General features: G+C 44.1%; 1 protein-coding gene across 4 annotated transcripts; it reads right to left on the reverse strand.

Moving 5' to 3' along the window:
* Nucleotides 1–604: 604 nt before the first annotated feature.
* AKT1S1 (AKT1 substrate 1) lies at nucleotides 605–16186 on the reverse strand. Of its 4 annotated transcripts, none has more exons than XM_083376620.1 (7): nucleotides 16022–16186; nucleotides 14607–15073; nucleotides 9462–9539; nucleotides 9204–9329; nucleotides 7258–7406; nucleotides 1381–1816; nucleotides 605–1310 (listed from the first exon to the last, which is right to left on the reverse strand). In XM_083376620.1, exons 2-6 carry the CDS (start codon nucleotides 15070–15072, stop codon nucleotides 1673–1675), a joined length of 963 nt encoding a protein of 320 aa, XP_083232746.1. In that variant the 5' UTR covers nucleotide 15073; nucleotides 16022–16186; the 3' UTR covers nucleotides 605–1310; nucleotides 1381–1672. The 4 variants fall into 4 exon arrangements, with proteins under 4 accessions (XP_083232746.1, XP_083232748.1, XP_083232749.1 ...); XM_083376621.1 differs by lacking the exon at nucleotides 605–1310 and adding an exon at nucleotides 2948–3029 and having other exon boundaries at nucleotides 1687–1816; XM_083376622.1 differs by lacking the exon at nucleotides 9204–9329.
* Between the last annotated feature and the right edge of the window lie 1701 nt (nucleotides 16187–17887).

The following is a 17887-nucleotide window of genomic DNA, read 5'->3' on the forward strand; positions in this document are numbered from 1 at the left end:
CAGTCCTTCCATTTTAGGCCGTTATAAGAAGTCACCCTCTTGTCTTTTCCTAATTACAAGTAGTCCTCGACTTATGACAATTGAGCCCAAAATTTCTATTGCTAAGCAAGACAGTTAAGTGATTTTTACCCCATTTTATGACCTTTCTTGCCACAGTTGTTAAGTGAATCGCTGCAGTTGTTCAGTTAGTAACAGAATTGTTAAGTGGCTTCCCCATTGACTTTGCTCCTCAGAAAGTTGCAAATGTGATCACGTGGCCCCGGGACGCTGCAACCGTCATAAATATAAGTCAGTTGTCAAGCATTTGAATTTTGACCGCATGAGCATGGGGACGCAGCAACAGACATTAGTGTGAAAAATGGTCATAAGTCAAGTTTTCTCAGTGCTGTTGTAACTTAAAACAGTCACTAAATGAACCAATGTAAGTCCAGGACTATATTACCTGGAGTGCAGTTTCAATGCTTTTAACTTTCCGGAGACTTCCTTGGTGGGGTTTCTTTCCCCTTTTCATTTAAATTATCTTTCTCTAACTTGTGCTTCAGAACTCCAGCCAACACTGCTGATTTCTACCCTAAAAACTCAGAAAGACAATACAGCAAAAGGAGCTGGTAAAAGACAACTTTTTATTATTATTATTATTATTGGCTTATAGGCTGGCAGGAAGGAGAAAAAAGAAAATATCATCTCTCTTCCAATTCACCAATCATCTTTGGACAAAAATAGAAGGTTTCGGGCCAAAAATGGCTCTTGAAAATCTGATACAAAAGTAGGCTGGGGTGGAGGGGGATCAGTCCGAGGCTTTACGCAGCTCCTAGACCCTCTTTCGCATCCCACCCGCCACAGGGTGGAAGGGCAACGTTGGCGCCGACCTCCCCCCAAGAATAAAAAGGACCCTGAAATTGTACTCCTGAAAACGGGGAGAGATTTACATGGGGGAGAAAGGAGAACAAAGAACGGCAAAATGGCACCGGCCCTTCCTTCCACTCACTGTCCCCCAAAGGGACAGTTAATTTAAACCAAAGTATACACAAGCCCGGTTTGTGTGCAAAGGATCCTTTTTTTTTTTAAAGACACTTAACTGGGGAGGAAAAAAAGAGAGACGGAGGAGAATTTCTAAGAACTTGCTGCAGAAAGATTGATGGGGGATGGGTGGGGGCGGCAGAGGCAGGGCACGATGGTCGAGCTTGCTTTTGTCAGGGTGTCTCTAGTGTTCCTGTCTTTGTGTGCGTGTGTTTCGTCAAGGTGTGTCAGAAGCCCCCCTCAGAAGAGCTGTTAAGAGCCGAGTCAGCCTTTCTCCACGAGCTTGACAACTTTTTTAAGATGTGCGGCCTTCAACTCTCAGAGTTCCCCAGCCAGAATCCTGGAAGTTGAAGGCCGCACATCTTAAAAGTTGTCAAGGTTGTGGAGAAACGCTGATGTTAGCATTCAAATCACAGAAGCCGAGGCTTCTCGGTTGGGGGGAGGGGGAAAGGAGGTAATTAACCCCTCCAGCCCATCTGTAGTGTGAAACTGAGGTTACCCATTTTAAATTAAAGCTTGTGGGAGCCAAGGCCGGAGGGGGAGGACAGAATTTGAACGGTATGGCTTGGAGGGGGAGCTCTGAACCCTGTCTACCGATTTTTGGTAGCGGAGGAAAATGGCGCCGAGGCGGAAGGAGCAATGGCCGGATCTGTTAATATTTCCGCTGCAGCTTCTGGAAGTCACTGGTATTCAGGCGTGGCCGAGGCAGATCCCCAAACATCTCGGTGCCGTCCGAAACCCGCAGCACCAAAGCTCTCATGCTGGCGGCAATCTTCTCGAGGTCAGGAGACGAATGCTGCGAAGAGGAAGGGAAGTGAGAAAATGGAGAACGGGTTTGCTGCATCTCCAAATTTCTTCTATTGCCCCCCCCCCGTTCCTGCTGTTACTGATAGCGAGAAGCTTATCACTATGAATCTGACTTCTCTTCCACCGTTACAGATAATCCTTGACTTACAACCATTCGTTCAGTGACCGAAGGTATAGCAGCACTGGGAAAAAGGGACTTACGACCATTTTTTTCACACTTACAACCACCGCAGCATCCTCATGGTCACATGATCAAAATTCAGACACTTTGGCAACTGATTCATATTTATGATGGTTGCAGTGTCTGGGGTCACGTGACCTTTTGCGACCTCCTGATCAGCAAAGTCAATGGGAGAACCCAGATTCGCTTGACAATTATTTATTTATTTATTTATTTGTTTGTTTGTTTGTTTGTTTGTTTTATATACCGCCCTTCTCCCGGGGGACTCAGGGCGGTGTACAGAGCAATAAAGTAAGAATACAATAAAGCAATAAAGCAAGAATAATTTTAAAACCCAAATCCATCAGGCCAGGCCGGCTTGTTGGAATAGATAAGTTTTTAGATCACGCCGGAAGGAGCGAAGGTCGGGGGCCATCCAGATTTCAGCTGGTAAGTGGTTCCAGAGGATTGGCGCACCCACCGAGAATGCTCTCCCCCTGGGGGTCACCAGCCGACATTCTCTGACCGGTGGCACCCTGAGTAGGCCCTCTCTGTGGGAGCGCACAGGACGGAGGGATGTTGACGCTGGCAGTAGGTGCTCCCGTAGGTAATCCGGACCCACGCCATGTAGGGCTTTGTATGTCATCACTAGCACCTTGAATTTCACCCGGAAGGCAACTGGAAGCCAGTGCAGCTCACGGAGCAGAGGTGTAATATGGGAGTATTGGGAGACCTCCAAAAGAACTCGTGCAGCTGCACTCTGCACCAGCTGAAGTTTCCGAGTGGTTCTCAAGGGCAGCCCCATGTAAAGAGCGTTGCAGTAGTCAAGACGAGAGGTCACAAGTGCATGGGTGACTGTACGCAAGGCATCCAGGTCCAGGTTATGTTGCTAACTTCACAATTGCAGTGGTTCGCTTAACAACTGCGGCAAGAAAGGTCGTAAAATGGGGCAAAACTTACTTAACAAATATCTCAAGCCACAGAAATGTTGGGCTCAGTTGTAGTCGTAAGTCGAGGACTTTCTTCTATACCGGTTCACACTCTTAATTAAGAAGACAAAAAGAACCAACCTGGAAAGCTGATTTTCTACACAAAATGCTCATTATAGGTAGTCCTCAACTTACAGCCATCCATTGAGTGACTATCCAAAGTTACAACAGCTTTGAAAAGGTGACTTATGACTTGGATTTTCAGAGTCACGACTGTCCCAAGGTCACATGATCAAAATTTGGATGCTGGGCATGTATTTAAGATAGTTGCAGCATCCTGGGGTGATGTGATTGCCAGTTGTGACCTTCCCAGTTGGCTTCCAGCGAACAAAGTCGTTGGAGGAAGCTGGATTCTCTTAACAATTGTGTGATTCTCCTAACGATTGCAGTGATTTGCTTAATCATGGCCCAAAAGGTTGTGAAATTGGGTGTGAGTCATTTAATTGCCTTGCTTAGCGATGGGACTCCTGATCTTAACTGTGATCGTAAGTCAAGGACTATATACCATTTTCCATTACCTGCTCAAAGGGATGAAAACTTTTTTAACGTGATTAAAGAACTGCAAGCCACTTCCGATTTTTCTCCAGAAACTGGTCTGAAGCCCCCCCCTTTTTTTGTAAAGTCTTTTCCTCTGAAGTATCTAACTGTGTAGGATTTCCCTTTTCCTCACTATACCTACCTAAGAGGTTCGCAACATTGTACAACAGGTAGCAACCAAAACCATCCCAAAGAAAAAGAAATGCAAGAAAGCAAAATGGCTGTCTGAGGAAGCTTTGCAAATAGCTGAGGAAAGGAGGGAAGCGAAAGGCAAGGGAGAAAAAGAAAGATATGCCCAATTAAATGCAGAATTCCAAAGAATAGCTAGAAGAGATAAGAATGCCTTCTTAAATGAACAATGCAAAGAAATAGAAGAAAACAACAGAATAGGGAGGACCAGAGATCTTTTCAAGAAAATTGGAGAGATGAAGGGAACATTTCATGCAAAAATGGGCATGTTAAAGGACCAAAATGGCAGGGACCTAACAGAGGCAGAAGAGATTAAGAAGAGGTGGCAAAATTACACAGAAGAACTATACAAGAATGAGCTTAACGTCCCTGATAATCACAATGAGGTGGTCACTGACCTCGAGCCAGACATCCTAGAATGTGAAGTGAAATGGGCCTTAGGAAAGCTGAGCAACAACAAAGCTAGTGGAGGTGACAGTATTCCAGCTGAGCTATTCAAAATCTTAAAAGACGATGCAGTAAAAGTGCTACACTCAATTTGCCAGCAAATTTGGAAAACTCAACAGTGGCCACAGGATTGGAAAAGATCAGTTTACATTCCAATTCCAAAGAAAGGCAGTGCCAAAGAATGTTCAAACTATCGCACCATTGCACTCATTTCTCATGCTAGTAAAGTTATGCTTAAAATTCTACAAGCTAGACTCCAGCAGTATGTGGATCGAGAACTACCAGAAGTACGGGCAGGATTTCAAAGAGGCAGACGAACTAGAGATCAAATTGCTAACATACGCTGGATCATGGAGAAAGCTAGAGAGTTCCAGAAAAACATCTACTTCTGCTTCATTGACTATGCTAAAGCCTTTGATTGTGTGGATCATAACAAACTGTGGCAAGTCCTTAAAGAGATGGGCATACCAGACCATCTTATTTGTCTCTTGAGAAACCTATATGCAGGCCAAGAAGCAACAGTGAGAACTGGACATGGAACGACTGATTGGTTCAAAATTGGGAAAGGAGTCCGGCAAGGCTGTATACTGTCACCTTGCCTATTTAACTTATATGCAGAGCACATCATGAGAAAGGCAGGGCTAGATGAATCAAAAGTTGGAATTAAGATTGCCGGAAGAAACATCAACAACCTAAGATATACAGATGATACCACTCTAATGGCAGAAAGTGAAGAAGAACTAAAGAGCCTCTTGTTGCGAGTGAAGAAGGAGAGTGCAAAACTTGGGTTGAAACTAAACATTAAGAAAACCAAGATCATGGCATCTGGCCCTCTCAATTCCTGGCAAATAGATGGGGAAGAAATGGAGGTAGTGACAGAATTTATTTTCCTGGGCTCCAAGATCACTGCAGATGGGGACTGTAGCCAAGAAATTAAAAGACGCTTGCTCCTTGGAAGGAAAGCCATGGGAAATCTAGACAGCACACTAAAAAGCAGAGACATCACCCTGTCAACAAAAGTGCGTATAGTCAAGGCTATGGTCTTCCCAGTTGCAATGTATGGCAGTGAAAGCTGGACCATAAGAAAGGCTGAGCGCCAAAGAATTGAAGCCTTTGAACTCTGGTGCTGGAGAAGACTCCTGCGAGTCCCTTGGACTGCAAGGCGATCAAACCGGTCAGTCCTAGAGGAGATCAACCCTGACTGCTCTTTAGAAGGCCAGATCCTGAAGCTAAAACTCAAATACTTTGGCCACCTAATGAGAAGGAAGGACTCACTGAAGAAGAGCCTAATGCTGGGAAAGATCGAGGGCAATAGAAGAAGGGGACGACAGAGAATGAGGTGGCTGGATGGAGTCACTGAAGCAGTAGGCGTGAGCTTAAATGGACTCCAGAGGATGGTAGAGGACAGGAAGGCCTGGAGGAACATTGTCCATAGGGTCGCGATGGGTCGGACACGACTTCACAACTAACAACAACAAAGTGGTTTATGGGTAAATAACGTTCGGTGTAGGGATAATTGAGAAAGAACAAATAAAGCCAAAAGTCACAACTGAACTAGGCACAACTGAATGGTCAAGATAAGTGGACAAAGAGCCAGCCCTTAAACCAGGGTTTCCAAACCTTCCAAATTGAAGAGGAGTGGACTTCAACTCCCAGATTTCTCAGAAATGGCTATGCTGGCTGTGGAATTCTTGGAGCTGAGATCCATATACCTGGAAATTGCCATGGTTGGAAAACTTTGCATTAGGCTGTTGCATTTCTATGATTTGCTATTCCAAACTATGAAAAATAGTTTGACGGGGCCCAATGCTCTGCTCAGTCCAGAAACCCATATTAAAGCATGGCTTTCAAACTTTTGCCTGTGTTTTCTTTAAACACATCTAATGCAGGGACCCACAACCTGTTTGGGTATTTGGCTTGAACTGCTCTTACTGTAAGAAAGTCTTCTACACAATTCGATCTGCTCTGATCTGCCTTCCTGTAACCCGAGAGCATTTTCCTGTGTTCCATCCTTTCGGATGATGAAAAACAGATTTTTCACCTTTGTTTTTTGCAAGACCTTATTTCAGGTTCTTGGAAATCTTACCAATTCTCCTCTCACTCATTTTTTCTAAAGCACAAATACATAAAGCTCCTTTAGACTCTCTTCAAAGACGTAATTGTTGTCCCTGAGCAGGCTCCTTTAAACACGTTGCAAATTCTGAGTCTTCCTTAAAAGGTGGCGGCCAGAAATGTAAAATATGCTCAAGATGGTCACTCAAATTTGTAAACTTATCACTACATCAGGAGATCATTACAACCCCACCCCAAAGCATAATATATATTTATTCAGGCCCCCAATCACAATCACTTCCAAAAAATGAAGGGGTCTTCTTTCTTTGATGGCATCACCCTCATGTCTTCTCAGGCTGAAAAAGACCAGCAAGAAAGTCGAGTCTCTGGTTGGGAAAAGGTTGCCTCAAAGCAACCTTGGAATCTAATCAGGCTTTTATGCGGAATTAAGCATTTTGTTCTCTACTTTCAGACTTGAGACAGGCTCGGCCACAACAAACAACCCCCTCTCAGGGATTTTATTACAGGTAGCCCTTGACTTATGACCACAATTGGGACCAGAATTTCCACCCTGAAGCAAAGTGGTGGTGAAATGAACCGTGCCTGATTTATGCCCCCCCTGCTTTCCCCTTCCCCCCTCCCCAGCCACGCTTGTTAAGCAATTCACTGCAATTAAGCAAAGCAGGTGGGTTGTTAAACAAATCCAGTTTTCTTCACTGATTTCGTTTGTTGGAAGTTGGCTGGGAAAGCAGTAAATGGCGATCACGTGACCCCCTGAGACACTGCAAATACATGCCGGTTGCCAGAATTTTGTTCGCCAACCATGGGAATACGGGTGGACGTTATAACGTAAGGGCGAGGACCAGTCGTTCAAGACATATTTTTCAGTGCCGTTGTAACTTTGAACGATCACTAAATGAATGGCTGTAATTCAAGGACCACCTGTACTTAAGTCGGCAAGGCTCCAGTGACGCCCAAGGAAAAAGGAAGTGTCTCAACAGCCCTTCTGCATCCCCAGAGGACGGTCTCCAGGACCCCATCCTCACTTTGACCCACCTTACTGTTCTCTTCGTCAGAAGATCGCATCTCTTGGCGTTGCTCTTTAAAGCCCCAGATGGGCACGGACACTGGGAGGGATTTGGCATACTGGTGGCTTAGGGGTGGAGGAGCTGTCTGTCCTGGAGCCTCCTCACTCAGACTCCCATCTGAGAAAAAGGGGGGGGGGGGTTGGGAGAGAAAAAAAAAAGCTTAGACCAACTGTGCAACATTTGAAACAGAGCTGTAGGCATCCAAAGCATGATCTAAAACCAGGAGTGGCCTGGTTATGATTAATCCCTTTCATTTTGTTGAATTACAACTCCCAGAATCATTAATCTTTGGCCATGTTTGGCCGAAGCTACAGGGAGATTTCGATTCAACATTTAGAGCCAGAGGTAGGCAACTTTTTAGGACAAAGGCACATCTGGAATTTTGACAGCGTGTGCCAGATGCACTTTCCCGGCCAGTCACAAAACACTCATTTACTAAGAGGTTCTCTTATCACGCCAGTGTGACCTTGATAAGCTCAAGGGGATTCCTGCAAATAGATGCAAAGCTGCAGGCAAGTGCGTCGTTGTGCACGCGTGTTGCCTTCCTTTTTTCTTATGACAAGCCTCTTTCAAAAGTGGGCAGTAGCAGAAGGGATTAGCTACACACTAATTATCTACAAGCTGCCACAGATCCTCCATCTCTCTCTGAACTTTATTCAAAAACTTTCCAAGTGTGTACAAGCATGTGTTAATCTTTGACATAGCTTATACATTCTTGAAGATATTTTTTTTATCAAGTAATACCTGGAATGCTCATTTTTAGATCTGGCCAAGGCTATTCTCATTCAGAACTTCTCCATATTCTGTTTCCTGAAAATCCCAGGAAGCCAGAGATTGATTCATCAGTAGAACAACTTTAAATCTGTAATTTAAAACTTCCTCTCATCCTGTAATATAGTTTCAATCCCAAACTGAAGATCTAGAAAAGAGAAATGAAATGAAGCATCTCCCCGGGGCTTCAAATACCACTATGGTCAATTAATAAAAGTTTTCCGTTTATGGCAGCCTTCCTTAATCTGGCACCTTCCAGTCCCACTGCAAATACAGTGCCCAGAATTCCCAGCTTGCATGGCCAAAGATAGGAAATCCTGGTTGCTGGATTGAATACTGTTAAAAGTGGAGATGGCTGTCACAAAGCATTCAAGCTTCTGGAGTTTTTGAAAACTCAAGCGATAACACACAGATTGTTTACAAAAGTGTCAAATGTATAAACAGCGAGGAGTTATAACTCGTAATATACAAACTGTGGAGAATGACATTAAATATAAATAGGAAAAAAAGTTGAGAACAAGCCTAGCAGTCTCGTTAAAGACTAATTAGACCAAGCAATTAAGGGAGCCAACTGGGTAGAGATGACATAGCCCCACATATTAGGCGGATCTCTGTTTAATTATCCCTCACATTGATATCCTTTCTCCAAGGAATAGACAAAGCAGTTCCCTTTTTCTTTCTCTTCTCTCAACAAATTTGTAAAGTATGCTAGACTAGCCAAAGTCATCCAGTGAATGGCTGGAGAGGGTTGTTGTTTTTTTTAAAATTCTCTTAGCCACTAAAACTATGCTTGGTACAGTACAGGTAGTTCTCGCCTTACAACAACAGTTCGTTTATTGACCGTTCAAAGTTACAACAGCTCTGAAAAAAGGGCCTTATGACCATTTTTCACATTTACGACCACTGCAGCATCCCCATGGGCACGTGGTCAAAATTCAGACACTTGGCAGCTGACTCATACTTACGATGGCTGCAGTATCCCAGGGCCATGGGATCATCTTTTGCGACCTTCTGACAAACAAAGTCAGTGGGGGCAGCCAGATCCGTTGAACAAAACCGTGACAGTACCTTAACAACTGTTAAGTGATTTCACTTAACATCTGTGGCAAGACAGGTCATAAAATGTGTCAAATTTCACTTAACTGGTTTCGTTTGGCAACAGACATTTTGGGCTCATTTGTGGTCGGACGTTGAGGACTACTTGTAATTTGAAACTCACTAGACTTGTCAGGGAGATCCTTACAACAAACGAGGACTTCATGGAAGAAGCTGAAACCAAAAATTTACAGGAGGTTTGGACTAATCCAGTAGACTTGGATCATTCTGAGAAGAGAGGATGGAAAACTCAAAGGATTAGCTGAGTTGAGTGTTGTCTCTCTTACACAGTGCTACTTCACTCACCGTCAGTGCTCTCCACATCGGAATCAAAAAAAGGCTCATAATCTTGGCTTGGAGAATCTTCGTCCATCACAAACAGACCTAAAAATGGATTGTTATCTTAAAATGTAGAATGACAGTGGCTGTCCGTACAAGGATCCCTCACATTACACCCCTGTCCCTCAACGTAAATGTTGATTATCATTTTTTTTATCCCCCAGCAGCTGAATAGAAATGCTGCCTTTCTCATACTACCTTTTTTTTAGAATTAATTCCTTGTGTACAAAAATAATACCATCACAGTTGGAAGCTATCAACCAGCTTGCACAAACAAGGTTTTCTAAATACAGCACAAGTGATGGTGTGTGTGTGTGTGTGTGTGTTTGAAACAAAGACCAGTTAGAACTGATCATACTCAATATAATAGTTTTCAGCAACTGACTAGGGACCTGAAACAAAGCACATTTCAATGGCTGCTTGAAAAGCCTACTTTTTATTTTAATTTATAAATTTCCTAGGAAGGCAAGGCAGAAAGTATACGTCAACCCTCGGGTGAGGCAAGAACAATATGAGATGGAGGAAAGGATGGAGAAAAAAAAAGTACACAGTGAAGGAGTTGTCATGGTAGCTTAATAGGCCTCCTCCATTAATAAATGTGGATTAAGGTTCACATTATTGCAATTAAATGAGTTTGTGGACCTCCCATTCACACAGACTCCTTTCATGTCAGCAGATGACAATAAGACATCCAAAAGGAATGCATCTCAACTATGAGAAGTCAGTTTTAAAAGATATCACACTGTAGGATATTACAGAGAGCTGAGGTAATGCAGAGGCTAAGATACTAAACTAGAAAGTGTTAGGCCATGAGTTCTAGTCCTCCCTTAGGCATGGAAGCCAGCTTGAGGACTTTGAGCCAGACAATCTCTTCAGTTTAACCCACCTCACAGGATTGTTGTGGTGAGGAAAATGGGAGATGAGTGAATTACGTATGCTATAAAAATGTATTTTATATTATGTATAAAATAAAGGTGGGCTATGTCAAATAATGTTATAGCACATATTTCTGCTTATAGAAGTAGTTCTCGACTTACAACCATTCATTTAGGAATCATTTGATTGACACCAAAAAAATGAGTTATGATTGGGACTCACTTTTACAACAGTCACAGTATCCCCCATCGTCATGTGATCAAAATTTGAGCACTTGGTAATAGGCATTTATGATGATTGCAGTGTCCGGGGATCATGAGATTGCTGTTTGCAACCTTCCCAGCCAACGTCTGACAAGCAAAGTCAATGGGAGAAGCCAGATTCACTGAGCAACTATGGCAAAAAGGTCATAAATAGAAGCGTGATTCACTTAACAACATAGACATTCTGGTCCAACTTGTGGTCATAGGTTGAGGACTATCCACATAACGCCTCAATGCAGCTTATAAAGCTGCAACGAAGCAGAAAACATGAAAACAATGAAATCAAAATCGATAGTTAAAAAGGCTTAGCCAAAGAGATTCTTTTTTACTAACTTAAAACACTAGAAGAGCGGGGAGGAGATAGCTTTTCATACGTGATGGATACGTGCGCAATCTAATGTTCTGAGGCAGTAATGTTTTGTTCCTTCTCTGGACTTTGGCTGTTCTGGATTGCTCCACAGTTACTTGCTGAACAACCAGGATCAGAACGGTCTGAAGGAGGAATGGAATATTTTAAGGTGCTAAGCTTTGCATAACTAATGACCTACTTTTCCAGCAAGTCAAAACCAGCGTGACTTTATAGTCGGGACTGTTAGATCTAATTCTAGAGAGACTATGGTTCCATCCATTCCCTCAGTCGCAAATCTTATTTAGATCAGCTATTGCCTTTTAGTCTATCTCGGAGGGGTGTGATGAAGATAACAACAGCGATTGCAGTAAGATTGTTTTTTTAAACAAGCTGTGGCCTTAGTATCTCAAGCACTCCTAATGCCACAGGCCTCTGTTTGAATATTAAGGTCAAGAGAAGTGGCCTTCTTAAAGACATCCCTCTGGCCCTCATTTTCTGAGCTCCATTCGTGGGGCTTCTATCTTATTTCCAAACTCTGGGATGCACACTTCTACACTCCTGCTCTTTCCACCTTTATGAAAGAAGTCTAGACCAGGGGTAGGCAACCTCGGCTCTTTTATGACTCGTGGACTTCAACTCCCAGAATTCCTGAGCCAGCATGGCTCAGCATGGAAACCTCTCCATTTCTCCTCAGCATGGGTGGCTCAGGAATTCTGGGAATTGAAGTCCACAAGTCATAAAAGAGCCAAGGTTGCCTACCTCTGCCCTATACCATTTCAGACAAATGGCTGTCCAGTTTCTTCTTAAAGCCCTCCAGTGATGGAGCACCCACAGCTTCTAGTGGCAAGCTGTTCCACTGGTTGGTTGTTCTTAATGTCAGCAAACGTCTCCTTAATTCCAGGTTGATTAGTTTCCTTGAGTAGTTTCCATCCTTGATTAGTTTCCATCCGTTGTTTTTTGTCCTGCCTTCTAGTACTTTGGGGGTTAGCTTGACTCCCTCTTCTTTGGGGCATCCCCTGAGATACTGGAAGACTGCTATCATGTCACCCCTCGTCCTTCTCTTCATTAGACTAGACCAGGGGTAGGCAACCTTGGCTCTTTTATGACTCGTGGACTTCAACTCCCAGAATTCCTGAGCCAGCCATGCTGAGGGGAAAGGGAGAGGTTTCCAAGCTGAGCCATGCTGGCTCAGGAATTCTGGGAGTTGAAGTCCACGAGTCATAAACAAGCCAAGGTTGCCTACCCCTGGCCTAGGCCACTTTATGACTCGTGGACTTCAACTCCCAGAATTCCTGAGCCAGCCATGCTGAGGGGAAAGGGAGAGGTTTCCAAGCTGAGCCATGCTGGCTCAGGAATTCTGGGAGTTGAAGTCCACGAATCATAAAAGAGCCGAGGTTGCCTACCCCTGGTCTAGACTTTTCCTTTCAGATTCAGCTGTCTTAATGATTCTCGCAATTGTTTTTATGAGATTTTAAGATCTTTTGGTCTTCTGAGTGCTTCACATGGGAGGAAATGTAAACTATAAATCATTACAGGAAAAATGGTAGAAGGGAACCAAGTTGGCTTGAAAGGAGGACAGACTAAAACCACGACACATGCGACAGCATGAGGAAAAACTTCTCTTCAAATAATCTTACACATCTCTGGGCAAGTGTTCACTATACTCGAGATTTGTTTTCCTGAGGGAAGGCAGGAATATGTCAGGGCAGAGACACATAGCACAGTATTTGGTTCAGAGCGTCCTATTCTATGTACTCCAGATTTACTTGTAATCATGTGTATGAAAAAACACATTGTCATCTAGCACATCTGGAGGACCTCCACCTCTGGCGATGCAAAGAGCGTTCAGGCCAATGAGGAAGACTGAAACCTGACCACAGCCTGCAGGAAATTAGTTGTGCTTCACAAGATAAGATTCAGTGGCTCAAAATGGAGCCTACTAGATATAGGACAATGTACTTTGCAAGTTGTAGGCCAACACGCCTCTTCACACAACTCAACAACCCCAGTTAGTATCGAATGGGTTCTCCTAAGCTTGGAAGCTAAAAAATCTTTCTGCAGACATCTTCAGGCTTCACTCAGGACTGTTGTGTGCATTAAATACACAGCAAGAGAGGCTAAAGGTTCAGAGGGCAAGGTACAAAAGACACACCCAACACAGATCCACTAGATGCAGTAGCTAAGACTAGAAGCCATTAAAGTATCCAATCTCCTTTTTCAGGCATGTGCTCACAAGTGACTTCTATCTCTGTCTACAATATGAACAAAATACCTTTAAGAATTCTGAGGATTCTCAAATTAAGCTACATGAAATGCTTCTCAGCACCTGAAAAATTGTTATCTAAAGGTAACTTAATACATCTACATCTGATATGAATTATTGTGACTAAATTCACATCCTTAATATAGCTGTTCTGTATCTTTCAAAAAACAAAACGAATTTGAAATGTTATACTCCTATATATCAACCTATGAACAAGATCTTCAGCTGAGACTTGGCTCCAAGCTGCAGCAGGTAAATACTTGGGACCTTTTTTGGCAGAGGATCCCAATTCTGAAACACTCATTCACTCGGGGTTCCATTTTGTTCCCAAAATAAAATTGCTCTTTGTTTTTATTAATGATTTTATTGCTTTTTCGGGGGACTTTTAAATGATACAAATTCATTTTTCCCCCTTTCAGGCTGACACACCAACAATTTGTTATTCTGCTTCCTTTTCATTGGCCTTTTAAGCTATAATAAAGTCACCCTGTTAAAACTCTTTTTGCCTGCTGATTTGCAAGTCCTTTTTAGCAGAAAAATAAAGTATAAAGGCCAAAAGGGAGAGAGAGAGAGAGAGAGGAATGCAAGGGACTGTGCATAATCGTGTGTTCACTTCATTCTCAAACTGTTGCCCACTGTTCTGTCAAACCTAATACCTTGGGATGTGCCTTCTCACTTTAGCAGAGCGTTTTGTCACAACTGCAACAATAGGAAAAGTGCTACTAGTACCTAGTGTTTATTCTTTCTAAAAATGTGATGCGAAGCTAGTGCCTTCAGGCACCTCACCGAGCCTCAACTCAATGTGACTTTTCTTATTATACAAGTCTACAGTGTTTGTTCTAAAACTATATTTAAGCAAGTCAAGGTTTGGCACAATGTGTTGCTTTTCTTAATGGATCCAGTTAAAATATAGTCCATTACACTCTTAACTTTACTTATTTGCGGACTTCTACATTCAGCCATCTGGTGGTTGGATTTTAACTTCCCTGGGCCTTCTAGCCCAGATGCTGACTGGCAGGTATTGGAAGTTAAAGTCTGACACATCTGAAGAACACCTAACTGGGGAAAGTTGACTTTTGTTATAGAACTTTATTTATACATATATACATATATGTATATATGTATATGTATAGATATAGATATAGATAGATATAGATATAGATAGATATTAAAAAAGCCATAGGTCTCTACCTCCATCCTGTAATTTCCAGAGTGCTGTCCAAGCCTGGCTTTTCAAGTAAAGCTTTGGAGTGAGCAGTCTACTGGGTTGATATCTGACAATTATATACTTATTGCAGGCTACTTGAAATGATTTATAGAAAAACAGGCTACAAATGCAAACTTGTTACCCAGATACATACCAGTAGTGTCACTAGGAGGGTCTCTCCCACCGGATTGTTCCAGTTCAGTCAATGTATTTCTGTCCCCTTCATCATCTTCATCTTCAGGTTCTTGGCCTCCTGAAGCCTGAGGCAAGCCCCCCTGGAAGGTAGGCGTCCTGTGTGGGGCAGGTTCATCTGGAGCATAAGTAGGAGGGTAACTTTGGGAGTAGGATCCTTGTGGGGGAAGTGGACGAAGGGTTGAGGGAGGGCGGGCAGCATAGGTGAAAGCAGTGGTTTTGTGAACCACTGCGATATCTTCGAGGTAGCGTTGAACGGCATCTGCTAGAGCCCCACTTCCATGCTGCGCATAGCTGTAGTTGCCAGGGGGTGGTGCCCGGAAGGCTGTGAGCAAAACAATTTCGTTGCCCGTTTGGCGCCGGTACTGTTCCGCTGCAGCCACCAGGGCTACCCAATTTTCCTTATGATTATCTGCCATATCTGTCATCCTGCAGGCAAACAAAATGAAAAGGACCCCGAGGTTAAACCATCGCACAGTGGAAGAGAACTCATCCGTAGTTAAAAAGCCGAGCTGATGAAAACATGAAAATATTCACAGGAAGGAAACAAGCACCTGTTTCTAAGCGACACAAATACCGCACTGCAACAGGCATTCAAATCCACACGCTGCCTTTAAAAAAAAAAAAGACAACTTCTGCTGCCTATTTTTTGCCCAGTCAAAAAGTAAAATATCTGTAGTCAATTTGCCTAGCCAATTAACCAGCTGAATGTCACTGCCCTAGTTCGCCCTGGGGCACTTTTATGAGAGATCAGGAATGGACAGAAGGCCAAGAAACCTGCTCTGCCTCGGAGAGAGGGAATTCAGCTTAGCCGAGTAACCACGGCCTGAATTCAGAACACCTGGCATTGACCAGGAGTTTTTTTTTTTAAAGAAAAAAAGTTAAGAAGCCACGATGAACAAACAGCCTTGTATGAAAACCAAGAGAGGCCACAGCGCATCTTCTGGAAGAGCCAAAGAAGCTGGACAGGGGTGGTTCTTTCATGGAGAGAAGCAGCCAGAGCAGGAGCTTGCAAGAAGAGGCAAGCAACCGGTGTGCAGGGCAGAAAGTGGGGTTCAGCTGAGCCAAGACTGCTTTGGAAAGAGCGTGCACCAGATGTGGGGGGGACGTGGGGTGCAGAGAAGGCTGTGTGCATGGAGGAAAGCCCCCTTTTCCCAGAGGGAAAGAGGCAAAAAAAAAGAGGAACCGAAGCAAATGATACAGCCCTGCAATAAAAGCAAGGAGTGGGGTTTTTTTTTGGGGGGGGGGGGAAACACATACCGACAGACAGACAGGAAGAAGCGACGCCCCCTTTCTCTCCCCAGCCCTCCCCCCCCCACAAGCAGAGCTCCGAAAGGAAGCGGCGGTGATGGTGGGGGTGGGTGGGACGCATATTACCTTCTCCTGTCTCTTATTTCTTTTATTTTTTCCCCCCTTCGCTTAAGCACCGGAGACCCGTTTCCTCCCAGCCCCCTTGGGGGGGGGGTGTCAGCAGCCGGAATCCTGACCTCTCACCTTTAACCCTTCCCAGGACACTTATGCTGCCCCCTCCTCCTCCTCCTCCTCCTCTTCTAAACAACAACCGCCGCCTCCCCCTCCCCACCCCCAAGACTCCGCCTCCTCCGACCGCCCTCACAAGACATGAGACCAGCGCCCACACATTGCCTTTTTCAAAGATGGAGGGCGGGGAAACAAAGGAAGGCGTCGGGGAGAGGGAGGAGTTGAGAACGTCGATTGGCCGCCTTATTGCCCGGCCCAAAGATGGCGTCGAAAAGCGGGGGGGGGGGAAAGAAGAGAGCTTTTCCTCGTGCGCATGCGTGCGGTTGTTTATTCCCAGGGGTAGGCAACCTCGGCTCTTTTATGACTCATGGACTTCAACTCCCAGAATTCCTGAGCCAGCCAAGCTGGCTCAGGAATTCTGGGAGTTGAAGTCCATGAGTCATAAAAGAGCCGAGGTTGCCTACCCCTGGTTTATCCAAACCCGGGGATTCAGCTTAAATATTACATTCATTCATTCATTCAGTCAGTCAGTCAGTCATGTTTACATTCTGAGGGTTGTCAAAATCCGAATGGCGGCCAAGAGAGACTGACAATTCTAGATAGGGCCATATTAGAAGAGAAGGGAGAAAGCTACACGGGATTGGTGAACTTAGGGCAGGCAACCAGCCGAACCTCTGTCAAGATGAGGCGAGACAGGAGCTCAGGATACCCAGGTGAAAGTTGAGGAATCGCAAGCAAGGCCACCCGTTTTAAAACGTAGCACCTTCGCTGAGAATTTCCAGCAGGCGATTTAAACCGTATCCGCCAGGAGTCGCTAGCGAATTGCTACAGTAAAACGCTGCCCGTTCTTAAGGGAAAATGTTGCTATGCTTGCAGATATTCTAAAGTCCAGCAGGTGGCAGCAAAGAGAAGCAAGAAGCCCGCTAAGTCGGTGTTTCAATTTAATCAATCATGGCGACTTGAGGCTTTGTGGACTTCCAACTCCCAGAATTCCACACAATTTAAAGTTTTCAAGGTTGATAAACCGTGCTCTATGCTTCTTGCTGCCATCGCCTGGTCAGGCCTGGGAGTCCTTCCTTGCTCATTCTGGAGACTGAAATCCCTCGTTTCACCATGCTTGCCAGAGTTTTTCTAATGCATTATTGGTATTATTCTGATTTATTTGCTTGGTTGTCTAAGCTGTCCATAGCCACTGAGAGCTGGGCGGCATTTATTAGGGTTCGTCGCACAGCCAGCCAAATGTTTATTTGGCATTTTTATCCACCTATCTAGCCTTTCCCAAGGACCTAAGCTAGGCATGTGTTGTTTGATGGGTGCTTAGCAGAAAGGAGATATATACTGAATTATCATCAGCATCAAATGAATACCATGCAGAGCTTTTACAACCTGTCAACTTCCAAGTATAGTATGTGAACCTCGACTCCCAGAACACCCCCAGCCAACAGGAGTGCTAAGAATTCTGGGAGTTGAAGTCTCAGAAAGCATCCCACTCGAAAACTCTTAAGCGTGTAAGTTATTTGTCATTTGATTGAAAACTCTTTCCCCCCCATCTATTAAGATAGGAAAGGATTCACTTTCTCTCCGCTGCAAGATTAATTTTATATATTATTTCATTCAATGAAATTCCCTCGCTTCTAGTGCGTCCTTTGGTAATAATTGCAAGATAAACTTGAGATCTCCTGTGTGGAGAACTAGTGCAGGGAAAGCGCCCCAGAGGGAGACCAGAGCTGCGATATAAGGATATCTGCAAGAGGGATCTAAAGG

This window comes from Vipera ursinii (assembly GCF_947247035.1).
Source record: "Vipera ursinii genome assembly, chromosome: Z".
NCBI lineage: Eukaryota > Metazoa > Chordata > Lepidosauria > Squamata > Viperidae > Vipera > Vipera ursinii.